This window comes from Podarcis muralis, chromosome 18 (genome assembly GCF_964188315.1).
Source record: "Podarcis muralis chromosome 18, rPodMur119.hap1.1, whole genome shotgun sequence".
NCBI lineage: Eukaryota > Metazoa > Chordata > Lepidosauria > Squamata > Lacertidae > Podarcis > Podarcis muralis.
In genome coordinates this window covers 12,784,073-12,807,159 of record NC_135672.1, presented here as the reverse complement: position 1 = coordinate 12,807,159, position 23,087 = coordinate 12,784,073, and the positions used below count along the sequence as shown (strand labels likewise).

At 51.9% G+C, this 23,087-nt stretch overlaps 1 protein-coding gene across 3 annotated transcripts; it reads left to right on the top strand.

Annotated features, from left to right (window-relative positions):
- Nucleotides 1-843: 843 nt before the first annotated feature.
- On the top strand, nucleotides 844-16,778 carry MISP (mitotic spindle positioning). Of its 3 annotated transcripts, none has more exons than XM_028713781.2 (5): nucleotides 844-1,285; nucleotides 10,094-12,097; nucleotides 13,139-13,326; nucleotides 15,528-15,566; nucleotides 16,543-16,778. In XM_028713781.2, exons 2-5 carry the CDS (start codon nucleotides 10,222-10,224, stop codon nucleotides 16,636-16,638), a joined length of 2,199 nt encoding a protein of 732 aa, XP_028569614.2. In that variant the 5' UTR covers nucleotides 844-1,285; nucleotides 10,094-10,221; the 3' UTR covers nucleotides 16,639-16,778. The 3 variants fall into 3 exon arrangements, with proteins under 3 accessions (XP_028569614.2, XP_077777937.1, XP_028569612.2); XM_077921811.1 differs by lacking the exon at nucleotides 844-1,285 and adding an exon at nucleotides 3,424-3,971; XM_028713779.2 differs by lacking the exon at nucleotides 844-1,285 and adding an exon at nucleotides 5,504-5,642.
- The last annotated feature ends 6,309 nt before the right edge of the window (nucleotides 16,779-23,087 follow it).

The window sequence follows — 23,087 nt, the reverse complement described above, 5'->3', positions numbered from 1 at the left end:
CGTTGCTCCTGGGGCAGAGAAGCGAGGGAAAGGCTTGACCCTTTCCTTCTGAGAATGGACACATTCAGGTGAGCTGATAAACCCACAGTTGGGAAAGCTGTTGCAACAACAACAACAAATTTATAGCCCGCCCATCTGGCTGGGTTTCCCCAGCCGCTCTGGGCGGCTCCCAACAGAATATTAAAAACACCACAAAACATCAAACATTAAAAGCTTCCCTGAACAGAGCTGCCTTCAGATGTCTTCTAAAAGTCAGAGAGTTGCTTATTTCCTTGACATTTGGTAGGAGGGTGCCACCACCGAGAAGGCCCTCTGCCCGGTTCCCTGTAACCTCACTAGGTCAGGCAGAGAGGCAGCGACTGGCCCAAAGTCACAGCCAGTGAGCTTCAGGGCCAAGGGGAGATTTGAACCCGGGTCTCTCAGTTCCCAGTAAGTCACTCTAACCCCTAAACCATACTGGCTCTCTGATTTTCCCATCAGCTGCTTTGGGCGGCTGCCAGTACATATGAAAACATAATAAAACTTCAAACGTTGAAAGCTTCCCTAAACAGGGCTGCCTTCATATGTCTTCTAAAAGTCAGAGAGTTGCTTATTTCCTTGACATCTGATGGGAGGGCGCCACCACCGAGAAGGCCCTCCGCCTGGTTCCTTGCAACCTCGCTTCTTGCAGGGAGGGAACCGCCAGAAGGCCCTCGGGAGAGGGACCCCGGTGTGTCCGATAGATAAAGGTAACAAAAATTTGTACGCGTTAAAATTTCGGAAAATTCTTGAAGAAGAAGAAAAAGAAGACGACAATGACAGATGTAATCGAACAGGGTGGGGGGAAGCTGTCTGCAATTACACACACACACACACACACACACACACACACACACCCGACACATTGAAATGTCACAATATGACAAAGTCCTTGTCCCTTTTGCTCTCTTGAGAAGGACGCTCCACACCCTCAAATTTTAGCAGCACTGAAAGCAGACACTCCTGTTTGCTTCTAACTCACATTCCAAGCCCGCTGCTGATCTCTTCCTCCTCGCAGACCGCCTCTTACCCCGGAGGGTTGGCTGTGCGTTGACGGACAAGGTAGCTTCTACCTGTTCAGGTGTACTCCCAGCCGCTCTCGGCTTCCTCTTCTTCCCCGGTTTGGCTCCCAATCCCGGTGGCTTCTCCTGTTTTCCGAAGCGCTGTCCAAGGCCCAGGTCAGCCTCACCGTTCCGGAGCAAGGATGCTTAGATAAACTCCCCCTGCAGCGGTTTCTTTGTACGGCGCTAGACTTCCAAAGGTGCAGGTAAGAAGGGGGGAAATTTAATCCCAAAATCGTAATCCCAGCCCCCAAAACTGGCTTTCTCCTTTTAGCTTCGTCAGCCCGGCGAGGTAGACTTTCAAAAAACCGTGGCCTCTGGCTAATTCAACAATATGTGGCCTTTAAAATTACTGGGTGGGGGGTTGTTTATAATAATAATAATAATAATTTGTTATTTATACCCCGCCCATCTGGCTGGGCTTCTCCAGCCACTCTGAGCGGCTTCCCAAAAAAATATTAAAATACTCTAATACATCAAACATTAAAAGCTTCCCTAAACAGGGCTGCCTTCAGATGTCTTCTAAAAGTCTGGTAGTTGTTGTTCTCTTTGACATCTGGTGGGAGGGCGTTCCACAGGGAGGGCGCCACCACCAAGAAGGCCCTCTGCCTGGTTCCCTGTAACATGGCTTCTCGCAGTGAGGGAACCGCCAGAAGGCCCTCAGGAGATGGACCCAGGTGTCCGGGCAGAACGATGGGGGTGGAGACGCTCCTTCAGGGATACTGGGCCGTTTAGGGCTTTCAAGGTCAGCACCAACACTTTGAATTGTGCTTGGAAACGTCCTGGGAGCCAATGTAGGTCTTTTAAGACCGGTGTTATGTGGTCTCAGCGGCCGCTCCCAGTCCCCAGTCTAGCTGCCGCGTTCTGGATTAATTGCAGTTTCCGGGTCACCTTCAAAGGTAGCCCCACGTAGAGCGCATTACAGTAATCCAAGCGGGAGATAACCAGAGCATGCACCACTCTGGCCAGACACTCTGCGGGCAGGGAGGGTCTCATCCTGTGTACCAGATGGAGCTGCCCTGGACGCAGAACTGACCTGCACCTCCATGGACATCTGTGAGTCCAAAATGACTCCCAGGCTGCACACCTGGTCCTTTGGGGGCACAGTTACTCCATTCAGGACCAGGGAATCCTCCACACCTGCCCGCCTCCTGTCCCCCAAAAACAGTACTTCTGTCTTGTCAGGATTCAACCTCAATCTGTTTTTGTTTATTGTGTGTGTGTGTGTGTGTGTAGCTAGCTAGGGGTGATGGGAGTTGTAGTTCAACAACATCTGGGGACCCACAGGTTGAGAGAGACCGATTCTGGACACTAGACTCAAAAGTGTTGGCTGATAAAGTAAAAAATGTGTTTGGATGCAATTTGCGAGATTTCGACTGCCCAAGGGCCTCCGCAGGCGTTTAATCCAACAGAAGAACGGCTGGTTTGCTGCCGAACCAGCAAAGACAAGGAGATTGCAGAGCCGATTCTGCCCCCTCTCCCCAGCCTCCTTGAAGAATTTGCTTCCTCCACCTGAACCAACCTGTCTGACCAGCGACAAGCAGGTAACGAATACCGACAGCGCTGGGAGAGAGCATCCTACCTTCCAAAATCTCTGCCCAGTATCTCTGAAGGAGCATCTCCATCCCGGACACCTGGGTCCATCTCCCGAGGGCCTTCTGGCAGTTCCCTCCCTGCGAGAAGTGAGGCTGCAGGGAACTAGGCAGAGGGCCTTCTCGGTGGTGGCGCCCTCCCATCAGATGTCGAGGAAATAAACAAACTATCTGACTTTTAGAAGACATCTGAAGGCAGCCCTGTTTTGGGAAGTTTTTAATGACTGATTTTTTAAATGTATTTTTAATCTTTTGTTGGAAGTCACCCAGAGTGGCTGGGGAGACCCAGCCAGATGGGCGGGGTATAAATAATTAAATTAGAAATGTTGGAGGGGATGGAATAGGACGTCCCTCTTTTCAGGGTAGAAACGTTGGAGGGGATGGAATAGGACGTCCCTATTTTCAGGGGAGAAACGTTGGAGGGGATGGAATAGGACGTCCCTATTTTCAGGGGAGAAACGTTGGAGGGGATGGAATAGGACGTCCCTATTTTCAGGGGAGAAACGTTGGAGGGGATGGAATAGGACGTCCCTATTTTCAGGGGAGAAACGTTGGAGGGGATGGAATAGGACGTCCCTCTTTTCAGGGGAGAAATGTTGGAGGGGATGGAATAGGACGTCCCTATTTTCAGGGGAGAAACGTTGGAGGGGATGGAATAGGACGTCCCTCTTTTCAGGGGAGAAACGTTGGAGGGGATGGAATAGGACGTCCCTCTTTTCAGGGGAGAAACGTTGGAGGGGATGGAATGGGATGTCCCTATTTTCAGGGGAGAAACGTTGGAGGGGATGGAATAGGACGTCCCTCTTTTCAGGGGAGAAACGTTGGAGGGGATGGAATAGGACGTCCCTATTTTCAGGGGAGAAACGTTGGAGGGTATGACATTACCCAAATCAAGGACATCATCCCATGGGCAAGATCAGGGAACGCTCCATGCCAGCTTCCCCAACACCCAGTTGCCACTGGAAGAGAAGAACGGCAGGGGAACCAACTGGCAATAAACTGTCCTTGGGAAGGCTGGAGTTCGGCGCCCGTCCCGTGAGAATCCCCATTTTTAATAGCCCATAATTGCCGGGATGCAAAGCAAAAAAACTCCAGTTTCTATTGCCCTGTGGGAATGTGGCCACGTCGAGGGTGTGGCTCTGGCGTCAGAAGCCGTGGACTTTGTTATTTGGACCTGCTTTTAAGAGCGGTTTTTCGGGTCCCAACAGTCCTAGCTGAGTTGCCTCCGTCCCTGAGAGACATTCCTGTAGCCAGAGACCTTCCTGGATCGAGAACGAGGAGTCGGAACCGCACAGAAGTGGTAAGAAGACCCATATTCTCCTCCTGGACCTATGATTCCCAGAGATCTTTAGGAAGAGGGATTAGATCGTTATTATTTAATGGAAATTGTGGCTATCGTGGCATACCTTCCGATGAAAATAGGGACATTGTATTCAATAATAATAATAATTTTATTTTTTATACCTGGCCCCTCTGACTGGCCCCTCTAACAGAATAAAACATGAAACTTTTTAAAAAAACTTCCTTCAGGGCTGCCTCCAGCTGTCTTCTAAAGGTTGTGTATAGTTACTTATCTCCTTCGCTGCATGGGCCGCATAACTCCATCCCCTCCAACATTTCTCCCTATTAAAATAAGGACGTCCTATTTCGTATCTTCCAATGTTTCTCCCCTGAAAAGAGGGACGTCCTATTCCATCCCCTCCAACGTTTCTCCCGTGAAAATAGGAGCGTCCTATTCCATCCCCTCCAACGTTTCTCCCGTGAAAATAGGGACGTCCTATTCCATCCCCTCCAATGTTTTTAAAATTAAACTGGTTGTATTATTATATTGTATCATATCGCATGGGGTGAGTGTGATATATAAACACGTGCTCACATGCAACACAGGTAATCCTAAGAACTTAGAATCTGGCTCAGTATGTAGCAGCTTCCTATGTTACTGCGTATTCTCCTAAAATCTTGTGGCCGTGAGTTTCGCAGGCTAGTGGTGCAAAAAACCCCTTTTTCTTTCGTCTGGTGGCGCTGTTGTCTAAACCACTGAGCCTCTTGGGCTTCGCAATTGGGAGGTCGGCGGTTCAAATCCCGGCTCCCGTTGCTCGGTCCCAGCTCCTGCCAACCTAGCAGTTTGAAAGCACACCTGCGCAAGTAGATAAAGAGGTACCACTGCGGCGGGAAGGCAAACGGCGTTTCCGTGCGCTCTGGTTTCCGCCATGCGCCAGAAGCGGTTAAGACCTGCCGGTCACACGACCCGGAAAGCTGTCTGCGGGCAAACGCCGGCTCCCTCGGCCTGAAAGCGAGATGAGCGCCACAACCCCAGAGTCGCCTTTGCCTGGACTTAACCTTTCAAGGGGCCCTTTTCCTTTCACCCTTTACCTAAAACATTGTGACCGTGAGTTCCGCAGGCTAGCGCGGTGCAAAGAAAGCCCCTTTCTTTCGTCTGGTCCTGAATCTCCTCTGGATCGGTTCCGTTGGAGGTGACCTCCCCATATCTCCTGTCTCTGCCCCCAAACTTTAAAAGAAAAACACCAACTTTGCTTGCATGGTGCGCTAAGCCAGAGACCCTTGACTTCCAGGCCATTGATCCCAGATCTGTGGCTTTCTCTGAAGCTGGCAGGGGCAGAACCACCCGGAAAGGGCATTGAGCCACGAAACCGTTTTGAAAATTGACGTTTATTTTGCCCTCCGCTCGTTCCTAGAATTCCTCTGGGGAGGAGGGGAGTTTTGAGGTTCTTATCAGGCTGCCGCAGCCTGCGCACTCCCAGTGTGCCTGCGCCTCGTTCGAAACCAGGCATTTGGGTGCCCCCTAAGAGGCCTCTCTGTGGGGTGAGACGAGGGGAGAGACAGAGAGAGAGAGAAAAGGCCCGGTGTGGTTTCTGCCTGCTGCGGAAAACGCTCTTTGCTCTGAGTTCAGGAACAGAAGAATGTACTTTGCTTAGCCTGCGACAGGAGGAATGGATTTCGGTTTCGGCAGGTCGGTTTCGGCGGTGGGCACTCAGATGGCACAGGGTCCGTCCATCCGTGAGACGGAGAGCTTTGGGTGGGATTTGAAGGGAAGGCAGAGCTGCCTCTGGGAGGGTCAAGAAGGCAGCTGGCCTGACGACAGCTCAGTTAAAAAATGCATTAATTAAAAAAGGGGTCTTGCAAGAAGGTTGTGTCCAGCCCTCCTGGAGAGAGCGTCAGGTGTGGGGCTCAGAGAGGCCAAGGCCCACTTGCGAACACCTCCCCTGGCATGGTAGAGGATGGAAAGCACCCAAGGTTGCAGGTTTGATCCCCATATGAGGGAGAGTGGACCGGCCGCTGACCCCTGCTTTAGGTAAAGGTAAAGGGACCCCTGACCATTAGGTTCAGTCGTGACGAACTCTGGGGTTGCGGCGCTCATCTCGCTTTACTGGCCGAGGGAGCTGGCGTACAGCTTCCAGGTCATGTGGCCAGCAGGACTAAGCCGCTTCTGGCGAACCAGAGCAGCACACGGAAACGCCGTTTACCTTCCTGCCGGAGCGGTACCTATTGATCTACTTGCACTTTGACGTGCTTTTGAACTGCTAGGTGGGCAGGAGCAGGGACCGAGCAACGGGAGCTCACCCCGTCATTGCGGGGATTCGAACCGCTGACCTTCTGATCAGCAAGTCCTAGGCTCTGTGGTTTAACCCACAGCGCCACGCGTCCCCGACCCCTGCTTTAAAGGTTTCCAATTCACCATTTCAGTCCCTCCCGCCAATCAGAGAGGTGCCATGCCAACTCAGGAATTCCTGACCTCGCCCCGAACCTGTCCGTCTCTTTCCACAAATTCTTTTAAGGTGTGCTCATTCCACCGGCGGTTTGCTCTCCCGTCTCCCCTCCCAGACCTTTGCCCACCCCGCGGACCTTATCTCAAGCCAAGAAGTCAAAAGTCCTTCCCGGGGCGGTGGCAGCAGCAGGGCGTTGTGAGGCTGTGGAATGCCAGCCTCGCAGGTGACGCCGCTGTCAAAATCCGACCTGCCGACCTGCCGGCGGTCCCGGATTTGGAGACCTCTGTGGGGGCCAGGAGGATTTGGAGCACGTTGTTGGAAGATAGGTGCATGCGCTCAAGAGATCACAGAATGGTAGAGTTGCGAGGGACCCCCAGAGGTCATCCATCCCAACCCTCTTGCAGTGCAGGAACGGCCACCTGACCTCTGCTTTAAAACTTCCAAGGAATGAGAGCCCGCTACCTTCCCTCCATCGCACGGTCAAGCGGCTCTCAGCGCCCGAAAGTTTTCCCTAATGTTGAGCCAGAACTTGGAACTTGAAGCCACAAATAATAATAATAATAATAATAATAATAATAATAATAATAATAATAATATAATATTATTTATACCCCGCCCATCTGGCTGGGCTTCCCCAGCCACCCTGGGCGGCTTCCGACAAAATATTAAAGTACATTTTAGGGTTGGAATGCAGCCTGGAATAGCATTCGCCCTTTGGGCCGCTGGTGGTGCTGTGGGTTAAACCACAGAGCCTAGGGCTTGCCGATCAGAAGGTCGGCGGTTCGAATCCCCGCAATGACGGGGTGAGCTCCCGTTGCTCGGTCCCTGCTCCTGCCAACCTAGCAGTTCGAAAGCACGTCAAAGTGCAAGTAGATAAATAGGTACCACTCCGGCGGGAAGGCAAACGGCGTTTCCATGCGCTGCTCTGGTTCGCCAGAAGCGGCTTAGTCCTGCTGGCCATATGACCCGGAAGCTGTACGTCGGCTCCCTTGGCCAGTAAAGCGAGATGAGCGCCGCAACCCCAGAGTCGGCCACGACTGGACCTAATGGTCAGGGGTCCCTTTACCTTTATCAACTCGCTTGGCTTTTCCAAAGAGGGCGAGGAAGCGAGCTGGTGTTCTCCACCACCAGACAGAGAAACCCTGGAAGTGCAAACTAATTCAGACACACACAGAGACACAGAGACACACACAGTGAGAGGAGAAGGAAACAAGGGCTGCATTGTTCTCCCCGGTGGGAGAAAACAGTGGCTCGCAGTAGGTAACTCTACCGCATGGTTTAATTCTCAGATCTCCCTTCCTGGGCATCTTTCAGGGCCCTGCTGGGGCCACGTGGATGAAAGGAGCGAAGATGTCGTCCCTGGCGGGTGGCTCTGCCACCGAAATACCACCCTCCCCGATTGCCAAGTGACGCTTTAAGCTCCTGAATCTGCTCCTCTTCCAACCCCTGAATGTTTTGCGTTGTCCGCGAGCTGGGCTCGGGTTTCCTCGGCCCCTGGGGTCAATGTCTGATGCCGTTTACAGCTTGCGAAACTCCCATTTATGACCTGCGGCTTTCTGTTAATTCTCTCTCCTGCAAAACCAGATAGGCAGGGGGCGAGTCCACTAAGGAGGCGGTTTATGGTTATGCGAACAAAACTATGAGCGACCCAACCACCTTTATCTTGTCTCCCTGGCATTGTTGTTGTTTAGTCGTTTAGTGGTGTCCGCCTCTGCATGACCCCCTGGACCAGAGCACGCCAGGCCCTCCTGTCTTCCACTGCCTCCCGCAGTTTGGTCAAACTCATGCTGGTCGCTTTGAGAACACTGTCCCACCATCTCATCCTCCGTCGTCCCCTTCTCCTTGTGCCCTCCATCTTCCCCAACATCAGGGTCTTTTCCAGGGAGTCTTCTCTTCTCATGAGGTGGCCAAAGTCTTGGAGCCTCAGCTTCAGGATCTGTCCTTCCAGTGAGCACTCAGGGCTCCTTCCTTCCAAATGGAGAGGTTGGATCTTCTTGCAGTCCGTGGGACTCTCCAGAGTCTCCTCCAGCACCAGAATTCAAAAGCATCCATTCTTCGGCGTCCTGAGTGATAAATTCTCCTTTCTCCCAGCAGAGGGCAATCGGTGCTTTGCTATTCTGATGGGATGGCCTCTAATATAAGGAAGGTCTGCCTTAGAATAATAGAATAGAACTGCAGAGTTCGAAGGGACCAGGGGTGTAGACAGGGTTTTTTTTCTTGCGGGGAGGGGCTCCAAAAAGTTGTTGTGACTCCCCCCCCAAAAAACTTGGGAAGCATCGTTCGTTAAGGGTTCCTAGAGTTAGGAGATCCCGGTTCCCCGTGCAGAACTACAAGGTAAAGGTAAAGGTAAAGGTACCCCTGCCCGTACGGGCCAGTCTTGACAGACTCTAGGGTTGTGCGCCCATCTCACTCAAGAGGCCGAGGGCCAGCGCTGTCCGGAGACACTTCCGGGTCACGTGGCCAGCGTGACAAAGCTGCATCTGGCGAGCCAGCGCAGCACACGGAAACGCCGTTTACCTTCCCGCCAGTAAGCGGTCCCTATTTATCTACTTGCACCCGGAGGTGCTTTCGAACTGCTAGGTTGGCAGGCGCTGGGACCGAGCAACGGGAGCGCACCCCGCCACGGGGATTCGAACCGCCGACCTTTCGATCGGCAAGCCCTAGGCGCTGAGGCTTTTACCCACAGCGCCACCCGCGTCCCCGAACTACAAGAGTTGCCTGCAAAGAGGGAATTGATTGCTAAGCCACACTGGAAATCATATCTCTGCCTGGAACCTTGAAATAATAATAATAATTTATTATTTCTACACCACCCATCTGGCTATGTCTCCCCAGCCACTGTGGGCAGCTCCCAACAGAACATTAAAAACATGATTAAAAACAGGGCTGCCTTCAGATGTCTTCTAAAAGTCAGGTAGTTCTTATTTCCTTGACATCTGATGGGAGGGCGCCACCACCGAGAAGGCCCTCTGCCTGGTTCCCTGTAATCTCACTTCTCGCAGGGAGGGAACCGCCAGAAGGCCCTCGGGAGAGGGACCCCGGTGTCCGGGGTGGAGACGCTCCTTCAGGGATACTGGGCCATTTAGGGCTTTCAAGGTCAGCACCAAAACTTTGAATTGTGCTCGGAAACGTCCTGGGAGCCAATGCAGATCTTTCAGGACCGGTGTTATATGGTCTTGACAGCTGCTCCCAGTCCCCAGTCTGGCTGCCACATTCTGGATTAGTTGCAGTTTCCGGGTCACCTTCCAAGGTAGCAGCCAGCCAGTGGACAACACTGGGCTATATCAGCAGCCAGTCTAACCCTGAATGTATGAATAAAGGTAAAGGGACCCCTGAGCATTCGGTCCAGTCATGACCGACTCTGGGGTTGCGGCGCTCATCTCGCTTTACTGGCCGAGGGAGCCAGCGTGCAGCTTCTGGGTCATGTGGCCAGCAGGACTAAGCCGCTTCTGGCGAACCAGAGCAGCGCACGGAAACGCCGTTTACCTTCCCGCCAGAGCGGTACCTATTGATCTACTTGCACTTTGAGGTGCTTTCGAACTGCTAGGTTGGCAGGAGCTGGGACCGAGCAACGGGAGCTCACCCCGTGGCGGGGATTCGAACCGCCGACCTTCTGATTGGCAAGTCCTAGGCTCTGTGGTTTAACCCACAGCGCCACCCGCATCATATAATTTCTCCCCCTCTTGCTTCCCAGGGACCGCAAAGCCCTGTTCCTGATGTGAAGGCTGCGCAACACCACTGGTACACCCAACCCAACATCTGGAGAACATCTTCTCACCTCCTAAGGGGAAGTCTTTGAGGTACCTGCTTTCGAAAACGGAAATGTATATCCGTAGGCTTGTCTTCACCTCGTCTCCGAGCACAGACCCCGAAGACGAAAAACCGAGCAGCCCCCGGTCCAGTTCGCGAGTGGAGCTGAAGTTTGAAGAGGCGACGGGCGACGAGTATTTTGACTTGGGCCACCACCGCGAGGAGAGGGCTGGGAATGGGTGGGGAACGGCCGAGCCCCCCGAAAACGGGTCAAAGTCCATCAATGGGAGGAAGGACCTTTGGACTTCACCGCCGGACAGAGAGTCCAAGCTGGAGGTGGTCAAATCCGGCTCGCTCTACGACATCCGGGCCTACAAAGGCGAGACGAAGCCTTCGAGGCTTTACAACGGGGACGAAGAGGAGCTAAGGTACAGGATCCGTCCCGAGGAGGCCTCGCCGGAGAAAGCCGAGGAGCTGGAGGAGGAACGGCGGGAGATCATCCGCAGCCAAGTGGTTAGGAAGAGCACCACCATGGCCGAGAAGTGGAGCTCCACGGAGGAGCTGGAGGCCATCAACGCTGGCCGAGAAGCCGCCCCGAGAACGAGAAGTTATTCCACTGGCTTCGCGGTCTGTTTTGACAGCCCGTCTTCCCGCTGGGAGAGCAGCCCCGTCGACCCTCAAAACATAGACACGGAGAAGATCAATTTCGCCATGGCTCGGCAACAGTTCTTGGAATTGGAGAAGGTCAACCCCAAGATGCTTCTGGGGCCGAGGAAACCAGCGCTGAGCTCACAGACAACGCAAAACGTTCAGGGGATGGAAGGGCAGAAGATTCCTGATGTCTACAGCCAGAGAAGAATTGGTTGGTCTACTGAGCGGGCAGATAGTCACGTTCTCCAAAGAACAGAGCCCACGTCTCCCAAGCAAGCCCCTATTTGTCAAAACTCGACTGGAGGCGGCTGGGATTACGGTCTGGCAGAAATGCCCCAAAACTCAAGCGTCGTGGCGTCCGATGGAAGAAGGGTCTACATCAAAGAGGAGGCGGGAGAACCTCTGGATTGGGAGACCGGTGGCCAAGGCCTTGCCGAAGGAGATCTGGGGTCCTCGGACGAGACACCTATCGAGCGGGAGATCCGGCTGTCGATGGAAAGGGAGGACGCCCACCGGAAAGAGAGAGGGATCCACCGGGTCAACAGCCGGGACGAGCTGGTGGAAATCCAAACCAAGCCTCTGTTGCTGTCGGACGACACGCCGCCGGTTTCCTCCCGGAAAGGAAAAGAGAAACACACCGTTTCCTTCTTCGTGCAGAGGGAGATTGAGCAGGAAACCAGGCGCGAGGAGGACCTGCAGAAGGAAGGGAGGCTGCTGTCCGGGACGTACGACAAGGGGGTCCGACAGGAGTTATCGGAACGCCGGAAAGTGTTCGAAAGGGACGAGGCGGCCCCCATGACGGCAAGGATGCCGGGGGAGTCAGAGGAGGCCCAGAACAGCGACCCCGGGAGAAGGACGGCCGGCCAGGACGTGAAGTCGACCTCAGAGGCCTACCAGCCTTCTTTGGCCAGCGGAAGAAAGCAAAGGGGTGACTTGCACCCTTTCGACCGGAACGACACAGGCCAGCGGGTGGATCCCTCTGGGTCTCGGGTACCGGAAGACTCGGGAGAGGAGCCTGCGGTTTTGCGGGAAGGACATTTCGCCATCCCGGTGAGGAAGCTCAAGTTCTCGTCTGCCGGTGACCGGGAACCCCCGACCTCCCGGGGGAAAGAGGGCAGGCTGGAGGGGTCCGCTCCCCGGGAGGAGCTGTACACCGTGAAGACGCGGAGACCCCGGATGTCGGCCCTGATTGACCAGGAGATCCAGGACGCTTTGCAGAGGGAAGTGGAGCTTCAGGAGCAGCGCAGGAGAACTGGGATGGCGGGGGCACCCTCTCGGACGTCGTCACAGAGCTCAGGTGAGAGGGGCAGGGCATGGGGTCGATGCCAGTTGGTTCACGTGCCATGGCAAATCGCATCAACACAGCTGTCATTTCATTCACACAATGCCTTTCCGTAGCTAGAACTCCACTCCAGGCATCTGGCAGTCACAAGTTACTTATCCAGTTACTTATCTCCTTGGCTTGGGGGTTCCATAATTCCATCCCCTCCAACATTTCTCCCCTGAAAATAGGGACTTCCTATTCCATCCCCTCCAATGTTTCTCTTGTGAAAATAGGGACTTCCTATTCCATCCCCTCAACGTTTCTCCCCTGAAAATAGGGACGTCCTGTTCCATTCCCTCCGATGTTTCTCTCATGAAAAGAGGGACGTCCTATTCCACCCCCTCCAACGTTTCTCTCATGAAAATAGGGACGTCCCATTCCATCCCCTCCAATGCTTCTCCCCTGAAAATAAGGACGTCCTATTCCCTCCCCTCCAATGCTTCTCCCCTGAAAATAAGGACGTCCTATTCCATCCCCTCCAACATTTCTCCCCTGAAAATAGGGACGTCCTATTCCATCCCCTCCAACGTTTCTCCCCTGAAAATAGGGACGTCCTATTCCATCCCCTCCAACGTTTCTCCCCTGAAAATAGGGACGTCCTATTCCATCCCCTCCAACATTTCTCAGATGAAAATAGGGACGTCTTATTCAGTAATAATAATAACCCATGATTGAGTTGCCAACTAAATAATAATAATAATAATAATAATAATAATAATAATAATAATAATAATAATTTATTATACCCCTCCCATCTGGCTGGGTCTCCCCAGCCACTCTGGGCGGCTCCCAACAGAATATTAAAAACACAACAAAACACCAAACATTACAAACTTCCCTATACAGGGCTGCTTTCAGATGTCTTCTAAAAGTTGCATAGCTACTCATCTCCTTGACATCTGATGGGCGGGCATTCCACAGGGTGGGCGCCACCACCGAGAAGGCCCTGCAATATCTCTGTGCTTGGTTTCTTTCTTTTTTAATTTAACTCTCTCTTCTAATTCCCTCCACCAGCTGCTTCAGGAATTGCCGACAGCTACTGCGTATCGGCCGCGGCTGCTCCCGATTCCCCCGCGAGCTCGTCCCCCTCGCCGTCGCTGCGGCAAGCCTACGCGGGGAAACCATCCTCGGAACCGGACTGGAGAGCGCAGCGTCCATCGGCGGAAGAGGAGAAGACGAAGAGGCACAGGGAGGGAGGAACGGTAGGGACTTGCCAGCCTCCGCTGCAATGGGGTGTTGGGGGCGGAGGTCGCTGCCTTAGATAGGAGAATCATAGAGTTGGAAGGGACCCTGTATTTTAATATTTTGTCACTGTATTTTGATATTTTGTTGGAAGCCGCCCAGAGTGGCTGGGGAAACCCAGCCAGATGGACGGGGTACATAGCTGTCAACCGTCCCTTATTTGGCGGGACAGTCCCTTATCCCAGCACCATGTCCTGCTGCTGTCCCTTATTGATGATGTCCCTTAAATTTCCCGGGTTTCAAAGGAAGCAGCTCCTCTCCCTCCCTCTCTGCTGGCCAGGGAGGAGGGAGGCTCCAACTGTGTTGCTTGGCTGCGTTGCTCACCCAATAAGGAGTCTAAGAACGACTGGGGGGTGGAGCTTGCATGCCTTGTGCTGATCAAATCGGCCGCATTGCCTGGGGACTCGCCTTTGCTCAGCGCTTCCCAGCGGAGAGGTGGCGGTGGTTTCCCTTGCTGCATCCCCTTTGCCGGGTTGCTGCGCTGTGGGAACCACCGCTTGAGGCTTCGTTTGGCTGCTGGCTGGGCTTTCTGCCTTTGGCTCGGAGGGGCTCAGAGGTCAAACATACCTGTGCTTGGAAAATCCCTTATTTTGGCTGCTGGTCCCTTATTTTCAAATCTATAAGTTGACAGCTATGGTGGGGTATAAATATATCATCATCATCATTATGTCCAACCCCTCTGCAACGCAGGAATGAATACACAGCTGTCCCTTACGGGGTTCGAACCTGCAACCTCGCTGTTATCAGACCATGCTCTAACCAACATAGGGGAAAACATCTCCTTTGCATGCAGAAATTCCCCGGTTTTGATCGCTGGCGTCTCCAGGGGGAAGAAACCCCAGATTAATAATAATAATAATAATAATAATAATAATAATAATAATAATAATATTTATTTATATCCCACCCTCCCCAGCCGAAGCCGGGATCAGAGCAGGCATAGGCAAACTCAGCCGTCCAGATGTTTTGGGACTACAATTCCCATCATCCCTGACCACTGGTCCTGCTAGCTGATGGGAGTCGTAGTCCCAAAACATATGGAGGGCTGAGTTTGGGGAATGCCTGCCCTAGTGTGCCACTACTGGCCATCAATGCAGGCGGCGCTGAACTAGATGGAGGCCTGGCCCAGGCAGCTTCTGATTAAAAGCCGGCATTTATTTAGAATCAAGAGGGCTAGAATCTTGGATTATCCTTCGGGGAAATAAAAAGCAGAGCAGCTGCGCAGGTGGCCGCCTGGTTCGATCCGCCCGGTGTCTCCAGTCAGAGCTGGGAAAGTCTGAATTGGGGCGGACACCGAACTGAGAGCTGTGACTCAGCACGAGACACTTTTCCTGTGTTCCTAATTTGCAAAACACTGGAGGGCGTACAGTCAGCCGTTCCTACTGTAGCAGGAAACCCACCCCCAATCATTCAGTTTGTACAAACTTCACACATACTCACACACTACATAGGCTACGCTTCTGTTATAAATTCATAGAAAATCAACCATACATCGGATTTGCACTGTTCCATTTTTATTTTACTCCATGAAGGAAGGACTATAAAATGGGGAAGGTTTGATACAGGGCAGCCATAATCCCTTGAGCATACCAGCACATCCACAGGAGCCCTGCCCAGTTGCTGTGCCAACCCTGATGGTCCCAGACAGAAGACCATCAAGATCACAAAGAACTTGCATATGGGAGTGGATTCAGCACGGACTGAAACAAAGGACAATGATCAGATCTTCCCTCTGGGGGCAGGAAACTGCAAACTCCCCTCTGTCACCTGGAAAGTACTCATGGGGAGGGGGAAAGGGGGAACCAGCCAGGTGACAGGACACTCAGGTTACCACCACAACTCCTCCCTCAACCCCTCCTTTCTGTGATGTATGTTTCTGGGGGTGGTCTTGATCTACAGGGTGGCAATTTCAAAAGTCTTTATAAGGCCTTGCACACCATTTTTCTGGGTTCCTCCTCTCTCCTGCAAGTGAGGGGAGCTCCCTGTTGCAACAGATCAATAAAGGCCAAGCCTACAGGCTGCTGTTTTGCTCCAAGTAATCCTGGTTCATGTCTTTGTTTTTGTCCAAGGGAGCCCTCGGATTTTTCCGGTAACACTACGGAATATCCCCTCCCTGCCAGATTTCCTGTTTTCTAATTTTCCTCTTCTTTCCCTCCCCCAGTATGCTGGCATAGATCTGCACGACGAAATCGACTCCGAGGTAAGACCGCGCCCTTGCCCTGCGGGGAGAAAGCCTTACACTGCCTTACTCAGAAGTAAGCCCCTCTGTAGTCAATGGTCCAGACTGTGCAGCCTTGCAATTCAATCCTAGGCGTTATTTTTACTCAGAAGGAAGCCCCGCTGAGTTCAATAGGATTTACGCTCTGGTACGTCCCTGGTCATTCTCACAGTTCCTGTGAAAGTGGCGCCTCGGTTGTCGAACGTAATCCATTCCAGAAGACCGTTCGACTTCTGAAATGTCCGATAACCGAGGCGCAAAGGGTGGTCTCCAAAATCAATGGAGAAAATTGAAAAACGCCCAGCGGAAACCGTTCTGCTTCCGAGACGCGTTCAAAAACGGAAGCAATTACTTCCGGGTTTTTGGCATCCAGAAACCGAAATGTTCGGCTTCCGAGACGCTCGAAAGCCAAGGTAAAAAGCTAAAGGGACTCCTGACTGTTAGGTCCAGTCGTGGCCGACTCTGGGGTTGCGGCGCTCATCTCGCTTTACTGGCCGAGGGAGCCGGCGTACAGCTTCCGGGTCATGTGGCCAGCAGGACTGAGCCGCTTCCGGCGAACCAGAGCAGCGCACGGAAACGGCGTTTACCTTCCCGCCGGAGTGGTACCTATTTATCTACTTGCACTTTGATGTGCTTTCAAACTGCTAGGTTGGCAGGAGCAGGGACTGAGCAATGGGAGCTCACCCTGTTATTGCGGGGATTTGAACCGCCGACCTTCTGATCGCCAAGCCCAAGGCTTTGTGGTTTAACCCACAGCGCCACCCGCATCCCGTCATATTATTATTATTATTATTATATCCCGCCTTTTCCCCTGGCAAGGACTCAAGGTAGCCTACACCTAAATTTTATTTCACCACGGTCACACGGCCCCTGAGAGCTCATCTATCAGGCAAGACGGCCCCTGCTGGCTGCAAAAGAACCCTTCTTCTCTTATCTGAGCCGCCGATTCCTTTTGCAGGTTGTGAAATCCACCAAAGTCGTGTGCCAGAGGGGACTCCTGGCTCAGCTTTGGGAGACGGGCCAGATCCGCGGGGCCGTCGAGGACAGCGACTGAACCTTGGAGAGGAACCAGATTTCCCAAAGCCGGCATCGGCGCCCGCTGCAGGGCTTTTCTTTGGTTTTTATTTTTCTGGTCCCCCAATTGTTTTCCCGTTCGATCTCTTGCCGGGTTCGGCCATCGGTTGGATCCTGCCGACCCATCTATGCAGTGGCGTAGCGTGTGGGGTGCAGGGGGGGCCAGCCGCACCGGGCGCAACATCTGGGGTTAGGGCAAATCCACAGGTTAGGGGGGCGCAAATCCATGGGTTAGGGGGCGCAAATCCACGGGTTAGGGGGTGCAAATTACTTGCCTTGCCCCGGGTGCTGACAACCCACGCTACGCCACTACATCTATGTCCGATTAAAATTTTGCCTCGCTTTGATTGCGAGAGAGACGGCCCAGAATTGATCCTGGCGATTCCACGGGCTCTGGGTTGCGATGGTGAGGTCTAGCACCTTAACTTTCCTTTTAGGGGGAGGTCAGTGGCAGCACCGAAGACCCCCAAATTCAGCCCCTGGCGCTGCCAGCCAGTACTCAGGCAGATGGTCTCAGTGATGGGCAGCTTCCCACTTCCCCCTTTAAATCAGTTCATGAGGACTGGAATCTTCATTTAGGAAATGAAAGCACTAGGACTTGGGGCAGAGGCACCGCTTTTGGACGCAGAAGCTCCCAGATTTTAAACCTTGACAGCTCAATGGAGGCCTGGGGGAGAGGCGCGCTGCCTGACATAGCTGCTGCCAGTCCGTGTGGGGAAAGCTGAGCTGGGTGGAATCTTAATATAGTGTCGTTTCCTTTCTTCCTGGGCGGAGGCAGTGGGGCTGAGTGGTGGCAGCACCTTCCGCCGTTTTGTGGCCGGTGGGTCCCAATATTAATAGCAATAACAATAATAATAATTTCTTATTTATACCCCACCCATCTGGCTGGGTTTCCCCAGCCACTCTGGGCGGCTCCCGACAGAATTAAAAGCGCAATAAAATACCAAACATTAAAGGCTTCCCTAAACAGGGCTGCCTTCAGATGTCTTCTAAAAGTCAGATAGTTGTTTATTTCCTTGACATCTGATGGGAGGGCGCCACCACCGAGAAGGCCCTCTGCCTGGTTCCCTGTAAGCTCACTTCTCGCAGGGAGGGAACCACCAGAAGGCCCTCGGGAGAGGGACCCCGGTGTCCGGGGTGGAGACGCTCCTTCAGGTCTACTGGGCCATTTAGGGCTTTAAAGGTCAGCACCGACACTTTGAATTGTGCTTGGAAACGTCCTGAGAGCCAATGTCGGTCTTTCAGGACCAGTGTTATATGGTCTCCACTCCCAGTCCCCAGTCTGGCTGCCGAATTCTGGATTAGTTGCAGTTTCCGGGTCACCTTCAAAGGCAGCCCCATGGAGAGCGCATGGCAGTAGTCCAAGCGGGAGATAACCAGAGCAAGCTCCACTCTGGCCAGACAGGGTACCCTTGATAGGGCAGGAACCCTCGCTGCCTCACCGGGACTTGAACCCAGAGCTCCAGCGTCCAAATCTTCTTTCTGCTACATTTCCAGTGTCCTTGTAGAGGGCGGGTTCTATTTGTTTCCCGGCTGTGGCCCTGATCCATGCATGTAGCACCAGTCGGGGTGCCTCACCCTCAAACCTCGAGACACCCCTGGGAGCCAGCGGTCTCTCTCTCGTTCGGTTTCTGCATGGTCACAACGGGCTCATATATGTATATGTGCATAATTTATATACGATCGAGAAAGAGGAATAAATCGTTTCGTCTCCGTCCTTTTGCGAACGTTAAGTCCAGTGCTGGATTTACGTATAAGCTAAGCAATTCATAGCTTAGGGTCCCCACTCCTTGGGGGCCCCCAAAAAATTAAAGGGGGGGGAACTGGATGTACATTTCCAAAATATAAGATAAAAAACAAATAAAATAAAACCTACATACAGCAACAGTGTTTTGTGTTGTGTGGGCTTCTATGATGTAAGTCATGGGCCCCGCCTGCTCCCTAAAATATCCCTGGTTTGCTCCTTTCTATATACTAGAGCTCCCAGGATCCTTTGTGCTGGCCAGCCTTGCGTTTGAAATATATAGCGTGGATGTGAGCTCTGTTGCGCCAGGCGAAAAAATCACACACAGGCTCAGATTATATATTTAAAAGTAAATTATAGTCCTTATGCGCTTGGAAACTCCCTTTTAAAGTAGATTGCCCTTTGCACCCCAACGTGACCTTCATCTCCTTTAATTTTATTTTCCCCCACTTTTTGGGGGTCCTCACTTTGTTGTTGTTGTTGTTGTCATTTTTAAAGAACGAATGCTAACTTGACTGGAAGTTGAACTAAGTTGCAACGCCTCCCAGCTTCCACCAGAGGGCGGGAAGACACCGTTACAGATGTTACAGATGTGGCTCCAAATTCTGCTTCGAGAAAGGGCTTGTTTCATTAGAGCTTCTGTAAATCTGGAAAATAGGGGCAGTTGGAGGGTCTGCACTACTGAGCTTAATGTATTCATCCTGTAAGGTTATATGCAAGGTCATACAGTGGTAATGGTAAAGGGACCCCTGACCGTTAGGTCCAGTCGTGACCGACTCTGGGGTTGCGGCGCTCATCTCGCTCTATAGGCCGAGGGAGCCGGCGTACAGCTTCCGGGTCATGTGGCCAGCAGGACTAAGCCGCTTCTGGCGAACCAGAGCAGCGCACGGAAATGCAGTTTACCTTCCCGCCAGAGCGGTACCTATTTATCTACTTGCACTTTGACGTGCTTTCGAACTGCTAGGTTGGCAGGAGCAGGGACTGAGCAACGGGAGCTCACCCCGTCACGGGGATTCGAACCGCCGACCTTCTGATCGGCAAGCCCTAGGCTCTGGGGTTTAACCCACAGCGCCACCCACGTCCCTATACAGTGGTACCTCGGGTTAAGTACTTAATTCGTTCCGGAGCTCCATTCTTAACCTGAAACTGTTCTTAACCTGAAGCACCACTTTAGCTAATGGAGCCTCCTGCTGCCACCGCACCGCCGGAGCACGATTTCTGTTCTCATCCTGAAGCAAAGTTCTTAATTTGAGGTACTATTTCTGGGTTAGCGGAGTCTGTAACCTGAAGCGTCTGTAACCCGAGGTACCACTGTATATCATTCCGGCAAGGCTCTTGACCACTGAACAGAAGCAAGGGACCGCTTAAGACAGGAAGTAGGGACTCTGTACTGTACTTGAAGAGGCAGAGCGAGGTCAAGTCACTCTTCCCAGATGCAACATGTTGTTTTCCTGCATGGCGTCACTTCTCATGGTTATTTCTGCAAACCTTAAAGGAATGTGAACCGCTTATCTGGCTGCCCCCACTCTGCTTCTGCAATATTTCCGCTGGACGCGGCTTTTGCTCCTGCAAAAAAACCAGCTCCTCCCACTCAGCCAAGCTCTGCGCAAAAGCTTCCAGGTTTGGAGATATCACAGGAGGCCGATACAGTGGTCCCTTGGTTCTTGAACTTAATCCGTTCCGGAAATTCCGTTCCAAAACCAAAGCGTTCCAAAACCAAGGTGTGCTGCTTTCCCATAGAAAGTCATGCAAAACGGATGGATCCATTCCAGACTTTTAAAAGCAGCAATTTAACGTGAATTTGACTATCTAACGAGACCATTGATGCATAAAATGAAAGCAATAAACAATGTACCGCAATCAATCAATCAATCAATCAATCAGTAGCTGACCTGGGTTCCACAGTCACAAAAACAAAAGAAGAGCCACCAAAATGAAAACGCAAAATAAATAAATAAATAGCAAAAATACAGCAGAACTCAGTGTAACGCTCAAATCGGAAGTGTGGCACTCAAAACGGAGCACGTTCGGCTTCCGAAAAAAGTTCACAAACCAGAACACTTACTTCTAGGTTTGCAATATTTGGGTTCCAAGTTGTCTGAGTACCAAGGTGTTTGAGAACCAAAGTACCACTGTAGTAGTAGTAGTAGTAATAATAATAATTTATTATCTATACCCCGCCCATCTGGCTGGGTTTCCTCAGCCACTCTGGGCGGCTTCCAGCAAAATATTAAAATACAATAATTCACCAAATATTAAAACCTTCCCTAAACAGGGCTGCCTTCAGATGTCTTCTGAAAGTCAGAGTCATTTATCTCTTCGACATCTGACGGGAGGGCGTTCCACAGGGCGGGTGCCACCACCGAGAAGGCCCTGTGCCTGGTTCCCTGTAACCTTGCTTCTCGCAGGGAGGGAACCGCCAGAAGGCCCTCGGAGCTGGACCTCAGTGTCCAGGCAGAACAATAGGGGTAGAGGCGCTCCTTCAGGTCTGTGAGTAGGGAAGCATCCCCTCCAAGTGTCCCGGTTATCCAGGAACAATCACAGAAGGACCCAGGGAAATCCTGGGACAGCAAGACAGAACTCAGGAGTGTGGCCGATCGATCGGGCAGATAAAATTTCGGCCGCCGCAAAGAGGTGGGCGCGGGTGTCTGTGCGATGCACAGAAAAGCAACAAGAAGTTTGCATTTCTGGGAGAGGCCATCTGAGGAGCCTTTCCTTTTGCACGCAGCAATGGGGGCTGTTTGTCTAAATAAGACACGCAATTTCTCGATGGGGTGGAAGAATGCAAAGAATCCGGAGAGGAAAAACCAGTTAGAGGAGAAGAAACAGAGGCCAATGAAAGGGGCTATATTTTTTTTTAACAGGGGGAAAGATACTTGCACCCGTTTCTAGCTATTAAAGGGGAGTTTTCTCAGGTGCGGTGGTTTCCAAATCTTCGTGACCCCCTGGACCAGAGCACGCCAGGCCCTCCTGTCTTCCATTGCCTCCTGCAGTTTGGCCAAACTCATGCTGGTAGCTTCGAGAACACTATCCCACCATCTTGTCCTCTGTCGTCCCCTTCTCCTTGCGCCCTCCATCTTTCCCAACATCAGGGTCTTTTCCAGGGAGTCTTCTCTTCTCCTGAGGTGGCCAAAGTCTTGGAGCTTCAGGTTCAGGATCTGTCCTTCCAGTCAGCACTAAGGGCTGATTTCCTTCCAAATTGAGAGGTTGGATCTTCTTGCAGTCCATGGGACTCTCCAGAGTCTCCTCCAGCACCAGAATTCAAAAGCATCCGTTCTTCGGCGATCAGCCTTCTTTATGGTCCAGCTCTCACTTCCATACATCACTACTGGGAAAACCATGGCTTTAACTATATGGACCTTTGTTGGCAAGGTGATGTCTCTGCTTTTTAAGATGCTCTCTAGGTTTGTCATCGCTTTTCTCCCAAGAAGCAGGCGTCTTTTAATTTCGTGGCTGCTGTCACCACAAAATGCCAATTTCAAAGAAGGAGCACGTTTTGTTCCACACATCGTTTTGGGAATTAAGCATGCCCGCTTTTAGATGTGAAATGGAGCCAATTTCCTCCCCCTCCCTGCTCCAGAGTAGGCCCGCCGAAATTAACAGCCATCTCCGTTAATTTCTACTTGTTTAAGGACCAACGACGGGTGCAAATTTGTGTGTGATTTTCACGTTTGTTTGTTTAAAGGGTTGTTCGGATGCTGTAGACAAGTCGGAATTCAAGGATGGCTTTCTGAAGCCACTCCGGGCGGTTTCCATCTCTGGTTGCTCCGACGGGAAGTTTCCATGACACTCGGATGAGATGAAAGGAGCTGGCGGACATGAATAAACCATCGCTGCCCTGAATTATTTAGCGACGGACCTTGCGGCTTGCGAAAGGGGGGAAAATGATCCCTTCGTCCCTCATTGATGTTTCTGCCACCTCTGTATATAAGCCATATAATATAATAATCAGCCAACACTGAGCTTTATAATGCAGGTGCCAGAACGAACCTCTTTTTAAAAACTAAAGGAGGGGAATCTTGGGTCTTCGATCGCTTCCAAACAACCTGCTCATTCGTACACCGTTATTTCTCGAATTTACGCCTGGCCTGCCCTCCCCAAGGAGCCCAGAGCAGCAAGCAGAGGCATGGCTTAAAAGCAAAAAAAGCAATTTCTACAACAGTTGAAAACACTCTTAAAAACATCTCAGGAGGAACGGTTGAAGGAGCTGGGTATGTTTAGCCTGGAAAATATGAGACCTGAGAACCACCTGGATAGCCATGTGTATAGATGATACACAGCCTTCATACAAACACACAGAAAGTGAGCTTCTGGAATTCCTACCTTCTGCAGAAAAGCTGCATTAAGGAGCCAAAGGTAGCAGGTCCTTTTCGGTGGTGGCACCCCGGCTTTAGAATACCCTCCCGAAAGAAGGAAGGAGGTCTTCTACAAAGCGTTCATTTCAGCCCTAGGTGTATTTACCTTTTTATACACACATATAAAAAGCCGGTGGAACAGTTTCTGGTTTATTAACGCCGCATTGATATTTTGTTCTTACGATCACAGCCCTGGAATGCATTTATATTTTGTTTTTTAGATTGAAGGAGTGGCGTGGAAACTGCCGAAATAAACTGACCGGTAACGGGGAGGATGCCCAGAACATTGCCCGTTTTGCAAAAAAAATAAATGCTGTTCGAAACCATTTG